The sequence below is a fragment of the Antechinus flavipes genome, chromosome 2 (assembly GCF_016432865.1).
Source record: "Antechinus flavipes isolate AdamAnt ecotype Samford, QLD, Australia chromosome 2, AdamAnt_v2, whole genome shotgun sequence".
In the NCBI taxonomy this organism is placed as follows: Eukaryota; Metazoa; Chordata; class Mammalia; order Dasyuromorphia; family Dasyuridae; genus Antechinus; species Antechinus flavipes.
In genome coordinates this window covers 257,102,370-257,118,299 of record NC_067399.1, presented here as the reverse complement: position 1 = coordinate 257,118,299, position 15,930 = coordinate 257,102,370, and the positions used below count along the sequence as shown (strand labels likewise).

At 39.4% G+C, this 15,930-nt stretch overlaps 1 protein-coding gene across 6 annotated transcripts in view; it reads right to left on the bottom strand.

The window, feature by feature from the left end:
- Positions 1-5,960: 5,960 nt before the first annotated feature.
- The window catches only part of TCEA2 (transcription elongation factor A2), a 42,224-nt gene continuing 32,254 nt past the window's right edge, over positions 5,961-15,930 (bottom strand). Inside the window, exons 7-11 of one of the 6 annotated variants that reach the window (XM_051976825.1) lie at positions 13,725-13,879; positions 10,998-11,144; positions 7,834-7,905; positions 6,626-6,732; positions 5,961-6,281 (exon numbers count right to left, since the gene is read on the bottom strand). In XM_051976825.1, coding sequence (XP_051832785.1) covers positions 6,212-6,281; positions 6,626-6,732; positions 7,834-7,905; positions 10,998-11,144; positions 13,725-13,879 — 551 coding nt within the window. In that variant the 3' untranslated portion in view covers positions 5,961-6,211. Of the gene's footprint in view, positions 6,282-6,625; positions 6,803-7,833; positions 7,906-9,395; positions 9,617-10,997; positions 11,145-13,724; positions 13,880-15,930 lie in introns of those variants that run through there. The other 5 variants (XR_007950509.1, XR_007950510.1, XR_007950511.1 and 2 more) reach the window with 5 other exon arrangements.

Below are 15,930 nucleotides of genomic sequence, written 5' to 3'. Positions count from 1 at the left end.
CTAAGGCTGCATGGTCCTCCAACGGAGAAAAGTCCCCGGGACAATACCCCCTCCACACCTCAGTTTCCTAGCGGAAATTTTTTGTGGCTTTGAGATCCTGCCATGTCCAAGTGACAGGAATCCCTTCCCGGATTCCTCCTGTCTGTCCTCTTTAAAGCCCTGGATAAAAAAAGAGAGAGCTCTAGGAAGGCGGGAAAAAATTGCAGTGGAGAAAGGGGGAGGAAGAAGGCTTCTGGAATAGAGGCTCTGCCCAAGCCCTGAGCTGAGAAGTCTTTCTTTCTCAGGCTGGTCAGCAGGGACTGGATAGTTCTAACTAACCATTTTTGGGTAAATGCTTTGGCACTCCTTCCCCCCTTCCAGTCAGGCTCCCTGTTTTCCCTACCCCCACCCTGTGGCCCTGGACTCCCTTCCCCCATCCTTTTCCTACACTTGGGTAGTGTCTCATACCTGGCGTACAAGGAGAGGGCTAGCTGCCAGCCAGACTCTTGCCCACTTTATTCCCCCTTCCAATCCAAGCCAGCCTAGAGTCCTTGCCAAATCCTGAGAGGCCATCAGAAAGAAATTCAACTCTTGAGCCAGATGAACCCAGGCCTCTGAAGGTGTCTCTCTGGGGCTCTGAGCCTGATCCTCACAGACCCTGAATGCTTTGCTTGGGGAAACAACTTGAGGACACAATATGAGCAGACTTTTCTGGGGAAGGTGGGGTAAGGAAAGAGACCATGGGGCTATTAACTTATAAATGAATATACAGACTCCCCCTTTTCCTAGACTTATAGGGGAAGAAGCCATGTCACTGAAGAAATGTCTTTGATGAGGAATATATTCTACATATGAATATATTTTTGTAAGGTAAAAACCATTTCCACAAACTCAGGCTGTCTCTAGCAACACTCCTTACTCTCCACCCCATGCCAGCCATTCCAGGAAGAAACCACTGATCCCCTAATCAAGTCCTAGAAAATGATTGGTCTCTCAAGTATGTTTTGTATTTTCATATCATTTCTAAGTCTGCCAGGCTGTGAAAACAATAGTCTTTCCTGTATGTTTTAGGGGGGGAAACCCAAGGTTTTAATATTTATCACCCCCCAATTTAGGATGTTCTTTTTATTGAAAATATTTTTTAAACAAAAAGAAAAATAGCTTCTTTCTTTCACCTTTGGTGGGTTTATAAGAGGGAATGGAAGACAGGGTGAGGAGGGAAGACTGAAACACACAGAAATCCTTTGGGTTTGGGTCTACAATCCCGCAGATGTACCTAGCTTTTCTAGCTTTCCCAACACTACTTACAACTACCACCAGGGGGCAGACCTTCCAATCCCCTAATTTAAGTCCCACCCTAAAGCAATGCTGCTCCTGGTCCTTAAGTATCAAACCAAAGGCTCATAGAGGCCTTTTACAATGGGGTAAGAGAGACTTTTCTCTATCTATCTAGGTTAGATACAGTGTAGCCTCAAGAAGGAAACTGGCTCATATCTAATTTTATAATGCCGACCCAGGGCCACACAAACAGGCCAGAGGTTTTACTAGGATCTTTCATTTTCCAGCAAGCACCTTAATCCTGGAGGGATCTGCCTGGCTAGCTATAGTGCAGAAGACATTCAAAGTGGAGAGATCCAGAGCAGTCATACATCCAAGGCAAGAATAAGCCCCAAGGAACTGTAAGACATGCTTCTGTTCAGATGTTCCAAAGCAAGGCTGTCTTCCATTCAGAGCTTTAGATATATTTTAGTTGCATAAACAAATTTCTTTTCTCAGGGTCTTTGCCTTGATGTCCCTTAACTGACATCCCAGATGGTATGAACAAGGCTCTTGTTCACTTTTGCCACTCAATTGGAAAGGGGAGGGAGAGTAAGTATGTCACTCTTCCTTCAATATTAGTTGAAGCCCAAGTTTCAACTAAGCAATAATAGCTAACATATAGCACCTACTATGTGCCAGTTACGATACTAAGAGCTTTACAAAAATCCAAAATACATTCTGAATAACATCTGAGAGAGTTGAGCAAAGTCCACTTTAGATTCAATGCTATTACCTTCTCATTTAACTTCAAAAATGCTTTTTTTAAGCATCTCAGTTTAGGTAGACCTTTCAGGAACCTGGAAGCCTAGATGAAATGTTTCAGGGACCTTTGATGTTCAGGCTATCATTCCCTCCATTCACTTAAATAATCTCAATTCCTTAGTGAATTGCAGGTTATAGATTAAGAACTGGAAGGACCTGAAATATTATCTAGTCCAATCATTTCACTTTACAGATGAGTAAACAGACTCAAAGAAGCTAAATGAGTTATCTGATGTCCCATATGAAGTAAATGGGAAAAACAGAATTTAGACTAAAGGCTTTTGACTCCAAATCCAATGCTCTTTCCATTATGGCACAGTGCCACAGTTTTTGTGAAATGCTGATTGCTATGAAGAAAAACATCAACTCTCTGGCCAATATACTAGTAATAAGCCTTTTTGAATGTTGACAGACTGGTCCTTGAGCAAAGAAGAGTCTGTTATTAAGGCTGCCCTCAAAAAGTTTTTATTAGTACTAGAGCTTGGGGCTTTTACAGGACAGCCATGTGAACTCAGGGTCACTTCCATGCCACAAGGAGGCATCAAAGCACCATAGTGGAATTTCATAAGGATATCTCAAAAAATATTTATGTTGGGCTTAGGAACTGAGAATTTCAGAGCTGGAAAGGACCTTGAGAAAGCAACATCCTATCCTATCCCAAGTATGAATTCTATCTAGAACATCCCCAACAAATGGGGATCCAGTCTGCTTTAGAGATTGCTAATAATGGGGGCAGATCATTACCTATTCCACTATAGCCCTGCCACTTTAGGACAGCTGAACCTCCATTACTAAAACAATGAGGTCCCAGAAAAAAACCCAGCCAAGTTTGATGAGCCATGTCCCTAACTATAGCCAAAGCCAAGCAAGAATTTGTACATTGTCACTCATCACTGATGAGATGGCCAAAAATTAACATTCCCCATAAAGTTTTGGGCCAGAAAGACACCCCAGGAAGATGTGTGGCAATGAACTTCTATTCAGCACCCTGAAGTAAAAGTGGGCTAGCTTCCTTCAAGACGCATTGGTGAGGAAAGGCCATAACAGCCATACCTGTCATGATAGGAACTTTTTATTCTGACTCAAAATCTCCACAATCTTTGATGTGCCTACCTGTAGATCAGCTTGAAAAGCACACAGGCAGATCTTTAGGGGCAAACAGACTCAAAAAAGAAACTTCAGAAAGACCTGAACCTGAGAGGTCAGTAGCTTGAGAACTCCTGGGTTTTGATAAAATTTCCAAACAACCCCCAAAAAGACTTCATCTAATTTATTTCTTCCATGACATCCTATTTTCCCTTTCTCATATATACAAATATGAGACATACACACAAATACATGCATGTCTATATACATATGTACACATATTCCTCACATGCAGGCTGGGCCAATTGTGACAGGCTCACAAACCACAGCTTCCTGCCAGTCCTAAACTGCTAAAAGATACAACAGCTGCTGGAAAATGCCAACTTCAGCCCAATTTCCTGCCTGACACAATGGCTGCAACTCCAGACACTTCCTCATATTAATGGTTACTCCAGGACGAGAGCTTACGTGTCATATGTCAGGAGAAGGGCAGCAGCTTCCCAGCCTTGGGCAAGCTAAAAAGGGGCTGCTCCTAGATTCTGCCACTATTTCCAGGCATTCTTTGAGAGGCTTGAGCAACTTCCAGGGCCCTGGGAGAGTGCTCTGAAAAATGATCATTCAAATAAGCTCTGTCCGTTGGTGATGATCCTACTTTTTCTGACCAAGAGATGCCTCTAAGGTACCCAACAGGCAACAAGCTGTGGTACATGTTCCACTTTGCAAAGGTGTGAAGGGTGAAGAAAAGAGTGGTTGAATCCTAGAAAATGACAAACTTCACCGAAGCTGAACCTGAGGCTCTCTCAACCTTCCTGTGAATTCATTAGATCTCTCCACCTTCCCTTTCCCGATTTATTCATTGCTTGGACTCTGGAGCAATTCAATGGTTCAAAAGCAAAATACAAGAGGATGAGGCAACTTGAATCATCTACACCTAGATAATTTACCACTGGAAAAATATTTTTCAACAGGACTAAAACCATTAATTCCCCTTATACTTTAATCAGGAACTGGCAAACAAGTCAACATGAAGCCTAAGTCCTCATAGATCTTCAGCTCTGAAGCCAGCTTAGCCTTAAGCAGAGTAAATGTGGGTGGTACATTGTGAAGGAATTGCTTCCTCATTTCCTGAAACCAAAAGCAAGCAACAAGAACCTGAAGTTCCCTGGGACAAAGATGGACTTCAGAAACACTTGGGATAACTATGCAAGGCTGTCTTTATCCCATCCCTTCTGTGATTTCCTCCATGCCAGGGTTGGGGGTTTAGAACTGACTCATGGCTTGCCTGTTCTACAACCAGTGGTAGCAAGAGGTATTCTGGCTTGATCCTTCAATGCAGAATTTCTCCTATTATTTAAATACATTTATGTTTTCTTAAGGAATGTGAAGGATCTGAATATTCTAATCACTCTATTCTTTGCAAGAGTCTACCCCAACCTATGAAGTCTTTATTATAATCTGGCCCAATAAATTCCTTAGAGCTGGGCAAAGTGGGTCAGGTAAAAGCCCATCCCTGACAGTTTAAATTAGTGGTCTGTTGGCACAGCCAGATCCTGTTGTAACACCATATGCTACTGCTATTCTGCATATCTGTCTTGGGCAGCAGTTTTGGGGCCTCCTGTTATAAGAGTAGGAAACATGTCAGCTTTCTCACAAAGCGGGTGGTCTCAACTCTCTGTTGCACAGGGAAAGGCTGTCCAAAACAGTCTAATTCCTAACATATTGGTGGAGGTTCTGAGTATCCCCATATGTCTATTTTCCTTCTATGCTGCTTCTCCTGAAAAATATTAGAGTTGTGGATTTCTGGGCCTTATCTTGTCCATCATTCCTGCACTGCTCAGGACATAATTGTGAAAACCTCTATTAAGAATAATTTCCCCTGTACACACTCATACCAGAGGAATAACAATGCTTTCCCAAGAAATCTTCACATCCTCAATCTGTCCCTGTCAATGAGGATATACGATTGACTTTGGTATCAACAGCTTCTCCCAACTTCCTCACTGAGTAAGGAGGTATTTACCAGGAGTGCTACCAGTGGAGTATAGCATCTTCAAATTAAGCTATACAACATCAAAAAACCCAAAAGAGAAATGAAACAATGCACCTATGGTATCTCTCAGTCTCTCTCGCTCTATTCTCCCCTATCTCACACACACACACAACACACACACACACACACACACACACACACAGAGAGAATTCCCTACCTATCCAGTTATGAGTACCTCAATTCCCAGTTTCAATTTTAAGGGAAGGTAAAAAGACGGATGGAAAAATGAAATCCCTGATACTTGAAACCTCCGTAATGTTAAAAAAAAAAATTAGTGATGGAGCAAAGAAGCAATATACAAACTCCCCAGACTCCATGTGCACAATGTATGGCCCTCAAGGTCCAAGTATTCTCACATGAGCAGAAAAGCCAAAGTAAGTATCCAAAGTAGCTGCCAAGTTGGTATGTCCAAAAAGAACTTGTACCAGTAGCCAACAGAATCTCTTCTTTAATCCCAGAAGGAGACTCACTGAATCCAAACCATCTATCCAGGCTGCAGCTCTGGGCTGGACAGGTTATCTCACATTCACTCTGGTTGGACTGAGAACCTTAGAAATTCAATATTTTCTGCATTAACAAAAATTCAGTCCAGAGTTTGCTGGGATGTTATGTAGAACTGGGGCAGCCTGGTACTAGGCCTTCTAGGCTGGGATGCCCTGACTGCAGTACCTGCTGTGCCTCAGATAAGGTGTTTTATAAGCTCTTGGAATCACAGATCCAGATATATCAAGAAACTGAAAAAGGGCAAAGTAATAGCAGAAAGTGACAAAAAGAAAATGTTTATTATTATTTGGAAGAAAACAAATAATGATACATACTGGAATGAGACCATTGAAATGGCCAGGCTGTATGGACAGGCTCTTTGCCCGCCCTCCTGGGGCCCTAACAGCTGATGGATTTCAATAGAGCATACGTGGAGGTCGAGGTTAAGCCTTCGGCACAGCAACACCCGGCTCTTGGATGTGTTCATGACAAAGGAAACTTGGGGAAGACAGCACAGAACTGCTTTAGAAGCTAGAGAACGTGAAGGTGGACCCATCCTGGCTCAATGGTTGCTGTTCCATTCTGCAAAGTCTCAACAGAACTGAAAGAAATTAAGAAAATGTCAATGCCATCCCCCAAAAAATCTCCCCATAGCCAAAGTACCCAGGCCCAAGCTTAAGGAAAGCTTCACACCTGGCTGGGTGATTTGATACAGTTCACACCACTGCACATGGAGCTGGCAGGTACCAGAAGTGATTCCCTTGATAAGGGGCAATACATTGGCTCCAGTCTACAGGGGAAAACTACTGAGACTGCTGGGAAAAGAGGCACACTGATCATTCCAAATCAAACCTTAAGCTGACGAAGGTGACTGGCCAAAAAGCAAGAAGAAAAAAAATACAGAAAGACACAGTCCCTGCCAATTGGGGATGAACAAATTCCCACCTGTTTTCTGAGAAGTTGGCTGTGACAGTGACAACCTGGGAAAACGGGGGTCTTCTTGGGGGCAGTTGGCAACTGCAGATCAGAGCAGGATAAGGGTCCAGAGTTTCCTAGGAGTTGACATTAGCCACATGCAAATGTAAACTAGCTCTGAGAAACTGAGCTGCCACACCAGTGGATCTAGTAGTTCAAGGATGAGAACCAGGAGGACAAGGTTTAGAATGACAACAGGGAAAAGAAAAGAGAGGAAAAGAAATAAAGCATTTCAACTAAAGGTCTAATCTATGGAGGCAAATGAGAAAAAAATATTCATGTATGTAACCAAATATACCTTCTGGAAGCTCTTACATACAGAAAGGAACAAGAAGGAAGATTGGACATATGTCTGTGTCAATGCAAGAGCATGATTGCTGCATAGAAGAAATGGTTTCTGGTTTCTAACTACCTGGTTCCAAGAAAAATGACTATAAGGATGTAAACCAGCCCAGGAAACAAAATGAGTGCATGTGCGTGTGTGTGTGTGTGTGTGTGTGTGTTGTGTGTAAAGAGATATTAATACCTATGTGAATGGATATAGATGTGTAGATATATAGATATAGATATAGATATATATACATGTATATGATGAGGAGTTATCCCATAGTAGTGAAGGTCATATAGATATACAAATTCTCATTAGACTTTGTGAAGCTGAGAACCCAGAGAAATCTGAAGGGAGAAGGTAGCCAGCAATGTTGGGTCCTGTTCTTCAGGATTGGGTTCTTAGAGGAACTTTCAGCTCTTAATTACTGATCCATTCACCCCACCCCACCCCCAACCATATAGGCAAAATTGACCAAAACATCTTTTGTAGTTCAGACACATCACACATACAAATACTAGTATAAATACAAGGGGGAATTTAGATGATATAAAAACAAAAGATATCAATAAATTTTACTTTTTAAAAAAACACTATTATGAAGTAACCCAGTGTGTGAGACAGGGAAACCACACGAATAGAATTTGAGGCTTGGTTGCCCCTACCTGAGAAAGTGACCTCTACCAGTTCTCAGTGAAAAGGACTCGGGGGGAGCCAGGCATAGTGGCACATGTCTGCAATCCCTGCTACTAAGGGAGCCAGGTGTAGTGAGGCAGGGAGGAGGAAAAGATTTCAGATCATTCGTGTCCCACTGTCCCTAAGACCTTCATCATGGAGAAATATGTCCTACCTTCCAACGGTTTCCACACTCATTGCAGACAACAAAGGTGGTCATAGGCTCATCAGAGCTTCGAGTCTGAACCTATGGGAATGGAGAGAAAACAAAGGAGAATCACAAAGCATTCCACATTTATATATACAATCCTTCCCCAAGGTGGAGCCCTTTAGGCTGGCAGAGCACCAGTGGACAAAATACCAGTCACACTTGCTAAAGGGAGGACACAGTTTTACTGGAGATCACAAATTTATTAAGAAGTTTCACTCTTTAATTTTGACGATTAATATTAATAGACAATACCACTTCCACCCTCCTCCTTCCCATCTGAGACAGAAAACTATAGCTATAATACAAAGCTGGGGGAGGGGGGCAGAGTTCTAATTCTGGTTTTGCCACTGGCTTGCTGTGTTACTCTGGGCAAGTTGTTTGGCATCTCTCTGCCCCTAAGTTCCCCACTGTAAAATGTTCTGCAGATCCCTGCCTTTTCCCACCTCACAGAAAGGCTGAAAGGATCACAGAAATAACATCTGCAAAGTACTTTGCTCTTTGGGAAGAAAAATGATCTATAAATCAAGATATTTAAGATCACCACTAGAAAAAACAACAATTGTCTCTGGGTACTAATCTCCATGAGCACAAAAACAGCTGATCTAATCCCTCACTGACCCTCTGATCCCATTCTGCTGGGAATAGAGAGGAGTTTAGTTCTTTCTGAGAGTGAGACTTTCCAGGTCAGGGAAATTCAGCTATAGACCACTCAATCTGTCTTGGAAAAAAGTCACGCTATATGAGGGCAAGCTTGTGTTTGTTTCATCATCTGGCACTCTGGGAGAACAAAAAGGGTGGGGTGGTGGTATACTTCTGTTTACTAGAAATATTTGGTATTATGATCAGGCCGGTATAACAGCCAATTTCATTCTTAAAGGGAATTCCTAGCAATGAATTCTACAGATGAGGGATTTCATATTTGATGGCCCCAGGTTCTAGCAACTAAATTTGAAGTGCAATGAATGTGGACAACAGGAAATTAGGAACATGCTTAGACATTCAACAGATTCTCAAATTCCCACTTCACTGGATGAAAGAGTTAACAACTGCATTTTTTTTTTTTTGGACAAGGATGCATCTGAATAAATTATCTGCCATCTCTTTAACATTTTAGGAATCAGAAGACGGATGGAGACCACTAAATTCTCCCTCCTAAAGGCCCCTTGGCCCTTGTACCTTCCTTATGAGTCAAGCTTCTTGCTGGAAAAAAGAACAAGGTAATAATTATATTTAGTATTCCCACTCAAACACTGAGACTCATAAGCAACCAATTATTCCAATGTAATATAAACCAAACCAACCTAGTTACTGCTAATAAAGCTGTCTGAATCCTCTAGGGGCAAAGAAAAAAAATGTTAATTTCCCAAGTATAAATGACAGGCAGGAGAAGGCTGTCTTGGGAACAAGGGAGAATAAATCTCTAAGTCCTTGCACAAACACTGACATCTCAGTTTCCACAGTGCCTGATATAAGCTTACATCTTACTTCTCTGCCTTAGCTGCTGCCCTGACACTCTTGTCTCTTACCTTTGTGCTTTCAAGGGCCTCCCAACATCTCTTTGGAATCCAAATGTTCTCTTGAGCTCCCCCAACCTCTTGACCACGAGTATCTTCCACTTCCGTGTTCGAGGACTCTCTTTCTGTCCCCTCTTGCCGCTGCACCAGGGAGCTCAGCATGGCCTCTCGTGCAGGCCACACTGCAGGTCCTAGCCTCCCCTGCCAGCATCTTCACTCTTCCATGTGCACCCCTACTGGTTGAACACTATTCCTATTACAGCACACCCAACCTTTGAAATAATGGGGCATTTATATATCCCCCAACCAAAGAACCAGTTTACTTGAGACTAAGAATTTCACCTGAGAAAATAACCACAGAACTTGAATCATAAAATCATATTACTTTAGAGCTGGAAGCACCTCAGAAGTCAGCTAGTCCAACTCCCACATTTTATAGATGAGGAAAATGAAGCAGGAATCAGTAAATGACTTGCCCAAGGTGACACAGCCAGTTAGTGAGAGAGCCAGGACTAGAACCCAGATCTCCTGACTCCCAGTCCAGTGCTCTTTTCACCATCTCTCTAGCTCCTGTGGGCAAGGACTGTCTTGTTTTTTGTCTCTGTATATTCTAGACCTACCAAAATGCTTGGCAGTAGGAGGCATTTTTAAAGTACACTAAATGTTCATTAAGCTGAATAGAAAATGGCATGAGACCACCTAATTCTAGGAAGGGAGTGGAATAAGGATGTTTCCTTTCAGAAGTTTCAGATGACTCACCCAAGTACCAGGTTCAAATTTGATTGAATAAAAGTTGTAAGCATAACAAAGCCATATCAAGACATCGGTGCATAAGCCACTTCACCATGTGACATTCAATCTGAAGAGTCCAAAGGTACAGTATCTTTATCCCTACTTCTCTTCTCTTCTCCTGTTATGTATCTTGGACACAACAAAATATCTGCAACAATTCAGCTATAATCCGGATTCTCAAAACAGTATTTGTGCACATAAACCACTTCTTGGTAAAAACTTTTGCCATAAAGGACGAGATAGACTACTAGATAAAAATCATTATTTTACCTCAAAGTCTTTGCGGTAGAAGGCACTGTGTGCCTGCTCCCCATGGAACAAAGGACCTACTCAGGAAATCAAAGGAGCCTTATGTTCTCCTCTCTGGAGCAGCAGGAGGGAAGACTCCTCAAATAGGGAGGAGAAGAAAAGGTGGGAAATACCTAAACTCTTTGGTAGATTCTTCATTCAAATCAAAAGCACATATTGACAGCGCCAATTACCCTTTCCCTCCTAAGGATATATCCCAGTACTACGATTGGAAGGGCAACATCTGAGTGTAATATTCTTACAACAGTCCCCACTTCTTTAATGAAAAAAAAATTCTAATTGAGCAGAAAACTATGAGCCTATAAAACAGGTAAGAGCAGTTTTACTAAAACTATCAAAATTCTGAATACTTTGGATGATGGCATTACCAACTCGCATTCTTAAAAGCTAGATTAATATACTGCTTTTACCAATAAGATAGTGAGGCCCTACCCTGTTACATCTGCCATTCCATTCCAAGTGCCACACCCAATCATAGCCTTGCTAACCTATGCCAAGAATGAAGATACTGACCTGAGTGTAAGTGCAATTCTTTTTCTTGCACTTTCCACATGTAAAAAGATCTGTCTGGGTGCCGCCTGTCTTTGCCATCTGATGTTCTCGGATGGCTTCCTTGGTCATGGCTTTCCTGATCTCTTTTAGTTCATTACTGGCCATCTCCTGTAAGATAGAAAAACATCAGCGCCTAAAACAGCTCTAGAATCCAAGTTCTGATAACAGAAAATGAATTGTATGTTACATGCTTCTGTTAAAGATAACATAGATACAAAAACCCCCAATATTTTTAGCTGAAACATGGGCATTATATATATTTTCACCATGTGAACTTTTAAGGAAGAGAAAAGGTTATCTCTGCATGGATTTCAGCCAGACTGGTCACAATATAGCAGGGATCACTTGTAGTAATAATAGAAAAAACAGCAGATTTCCAGTCTGAGTATTTGGCTTCTGCCACTCATTACTAGTGGGATTCTGAATTTGTCTAATGCCTTGGGTTCCTCATCAATAACAGAAAGAAATTGAACAATGGAATCTCCAAAGCTCCCCTTTTTAGCCCTAAATCCTATTATCAGAATTGGAAGGAATCTCAGAAGTGACTTAGGTTAATTTGGACCTGAATAAGAACCCCCTCTTCTGACATTATTCACAAATCTTCCATCACACACTGCTTGAGGACTTCCAAAGAAGGGGAACTCCCAACTTCCTTTACTGATAACTGCTTTTCCAGACAGCTTTATTAGAAAGTTTCTTCCTAAAGTCTCTCTAAAATCTCTCTCTCTTCATTTTCTATTCATTGTTCCTTTTGGGCCCTCAGGGACCAAAATGAATAAGCATAATCTGTCCTTCACAAGATAGCCCTTCAGATAAATAAAGATAATTAATCATGTTCTCCACTCCCTGTAAATCTTTCCTTCTCCAGCTTTAACAGTACTTGTTTCTTCCACCAGTCTTCACATGGCATGCCATATCTCTAAGATTCTTCATTCTTAAAAAGTATCTTAAAAAGATCAAACTACTTTTCTTCTAATATTTGCTTTAAAGTCTTCTACTTATAGATCAAGGAATATACAAAATGTACAAAGAAAATCTACATATTTATTAAGTTGCTTAGGAAAGGGACATGGTATATAACACATGATATTAAAATTATTAAAGGACATTGAGACAGGGAAAGAAAGATACCAGAGGTACAGAATGAGGTCACATAGCAACTTAGCAGCACTGAAGGAAGTTTCTACCACTTTTTATCATAGTCCAGTCATCTGTTTAATTTCATAATGTCTCCTCCCCTTGTTCTTTTTAAAAGAGCAATCTGATTTTTTTAATATCAAAAGAGTAAAAATCAGTTTTTAATAAATTTTAATAACTTTTTATTTTCAAAATAGATGTAGTTTTCAACATTTACCCTTGTAAAACCTTGTGTTCTAAGTTTTTCTCTCTCCCTCCACTTCACCTCCTTTCTCTAGATAGCAAGTAATTCAACATAAGTTAAACATGTGCAATTCTTCTAAACGTATTTCCACACTAAATATAAATTTTGAGATATCTTTGAGAATTTAACAATTCTTCTTGAAATTCTGGACATAATTCCTGAAGTATTAAATCCAGAATGAGCAATCACTACTATGGACTTTTTTACTGACTATTGGACCCTACTTTTTAATTGTTCTTCTTTTCATGCATGTATCTGTTTCTCCCAATGCCCACTTTCCCTATTGAATGACAATAACAAGAAAAACAAAAATAAAGTATACATAGTCCAGTAAAACAAATCCCCACATTGGCCATCCCTCAAAATACAAGTTTCTTTCTACATTTTAAGTTCATCACCTCTTTGGCAAAAGGTGACCTATTTTCCTTTTTAACCTAGTAATATTTACAAATTTTGCTAAAAGAATTTTAAAATATAACGATCTGAGAAATACGATGAACTTTAGAATTGGAAAGTACTCTCCCATAAAGTGATCTAATCCAACATATACTTGGAATAAAAATCAATATACTGACAAATAGTCATCCAACCTCCACTTTATTAAGAAGGACCTTACTGTAGCCTTTATTTTTGGACAGCTCCAATTGTTAGAGAGTTTTCTTTATGCTAAGCTAAATCACACCTCTCTGTAATTTCTACCAGCTGAGTCTCATTCTGCCTTTAATGGCCAAGCAGGAAGATTCTAATCCCCTTTCTATGTCAATACGAGGCCCAAAGAGATCCATTTCTATTTGAGCTGGTCTCAATACTGGTCTAAAACAAGACCAGTAAAAGGAACATCATTAAATCTTAAAAAAATAAAATAAAAGTCAGTTGTAAAGGGAAAAAAAGTGAAATTCCTCTTCCCTGCTACTAAGTATTCTATACTTCATGGATACATAATGAATTATTCCTCTAAATACCACATCAATGTTTTTCATGGAAACAGTAGTAGCTTCATATTGCTTTAAGCTAGGAACTATTGGGAATTACCAAACTTTCAATATGCTTTCCTTAACTTCCATGATCCACACTACAAAAGAAATCTCACTTTATAATAATTTCTCTGACTTCCATAGGTCCTTTACTCTTAAAACTGAGGAATGGGCTATTTGGCTAATGAGTCTCATAGTAACCAGGAGCCGGGATGATTTCATTGCAACAGGAATTCTATGGATAATCTATCAAGTATTGTTTTATTTGAATAGCAATTGGGCCAATATTCAAGAGGGCAGAAGGATGGAAATGAGAAGAGTTTTGTATCTCACCTCAGAGGTCATCACAGCAATCTGTTCTGGTGTGATTGCTCCACACAAAACATTCTTTCTCAAGTCAGGGTTTTTAGAATCCTTTAAGTTGGAGATTCGGCTTCTCACTCGGTTTTTGTACTTCATATCTGTATTCTTGACATCTTGGTAGATATGTACAAGCATATTTAAGGATTTATAAGGTGAAGAGAAAGTTCCTGCTTTTACTTCAGCAATCAAAGAATCAATGCCTTCTAGCATAAGGAATTCCAAATGCTCTTTGCTGTATCTGATATTCAAAAAGTTAACAAAATCTTCTATAAACCTACTGTATTAACACAGGGACAGTATCTTACTGGAAACAAAAAGAATGTACCACAATCTGTAAAAATATTTCTGGAAAACCTGTTTAAGATCAAGAAACAAAAGAAAAGGTATGTCCATTCATATGACAGCCTGCCTAGGAATGGAAAAAGGAAAGCAGCAAAAATACAAAAATACAAATTATGCTCTTTCCCCCTAAGTTTCTACTGATATATTTTCTGCCAACAAGGAAGGGGAAAAAATATTGTTGATGTTTTCAGTGATCACATATTAGCTTAACTACCCATCTAAAGGCTTCTAAGAATCACACAAGATCTTTACCTACCACATAAAACAACAATAATAATAATATTATAATGTCATTCTTATTTTCTATTTCAATGGAGTTCAGATAGAATGAGTTCTGGTGACAAGTCAATATTTATTTATTTTTTTTTTACATTTGATATTTTGCAAATTCTGGCTTTTTGTTATTGAACAAAAGTATTCTGTAGATCACTGAAAACATCTTTAGTACAATTCAAGCAGCAGACAGGAAGCCGTGAATGATATGTATCTCTCAGCCAACCCCCACATGGTTTTGAGTTCTTCTGCTAGATCTTTATATTTTGAAAGTTAATTCATAATCTTCAAACTAAGTGAAATGAAACTGTAGTAGTGTAAAATCTATTAAAAATACTTCTTTAAAAAAATTTCTTGAATCTGTGGGATCAATGTTATATCAGAGCAATTTAGAGGAAAGCTTTTGTCTGGAATGTTGCATTGGTTTTAGAAGAGTTTATATAATAAATTCTCAAAAGTATCTGGGTGTCTGTGTGTTGTCTGCTAAATTATAAAGAAAAACAAACTATCATGGGGTAATTCTAGCCATTTGATTTTTTCTAGGTATTCAGCAGATGCTAAATTTTTGCAGCTTACTGTTATGTTTCACAGTTTCCTTGCAAAATCTGATTCAATCAACAAGTCCAAACTCCCTTAGATAGCATTTCAGAACACAAGGAAATATTAAGATGCCATACAACATATTCCTACAAGCTCCAAAAATTTAGCATATAACAAACATTCAGAAAGGTATAATCAAGTAGCCAAAACTGAACACAAGAAACAAATTGTCCTTCAAAAACTAGCAGACAACAGATCCTTGCACTACAAATGCAGATACCCAAACTTCTTTAAAACTTCAAAAAAGAAACTGCTTAAAAACAAATACAAAACCTTTTTGTCACAATCAAAATTTTTCCCCACAATCACCTAGACATAATTTCAACCCCCAAATGTAAGAACAACATTTTTGACAGATATTGCCATACCAAATACTCATAACCAACAACATATTCATAATAGTATTAGTATACTACAATATATTAGTACAGTAAATTGAAATAATAATAATATAGATATGGATGAGTCAAATATATGACCAAGACATGAGGATCTGAATATAGAAATGGAGGACTTGATGATAACAATTCAGGACTAATTGATTATCACTGGAAATTATATAAAAGTTACCTTTAAAAAGAATTGAAAAATGAATAGATGCACATCAATTGGGGAATGGCTAAACAAGCTGTGATATAGGAGGGTATTATTGTTCTATAAAAAATGGTGAACAAGCTGATTTTAGAAAGACCTAGAAAAATTTATATGAGCTGAGGCTGAGCTAAACAAGCAGAACCAGCTACACATTGTATATAATAACAGCAAGAATGTACGATAATCAACTCTGAAAGACTGGATTCTTCTCAGTGGTTCAGTGATTCCAAGCAATCCCAATAGACACTGGCCAGAAAATGCCATCTGCATCCAGAAAAAGAACTAAAGAAACTAAATGCAAATCAACACATTCTACATTCACTTCTTTTTTCTGTTTTTTTAACTCTTCCATGGTTTTTCCCATTTG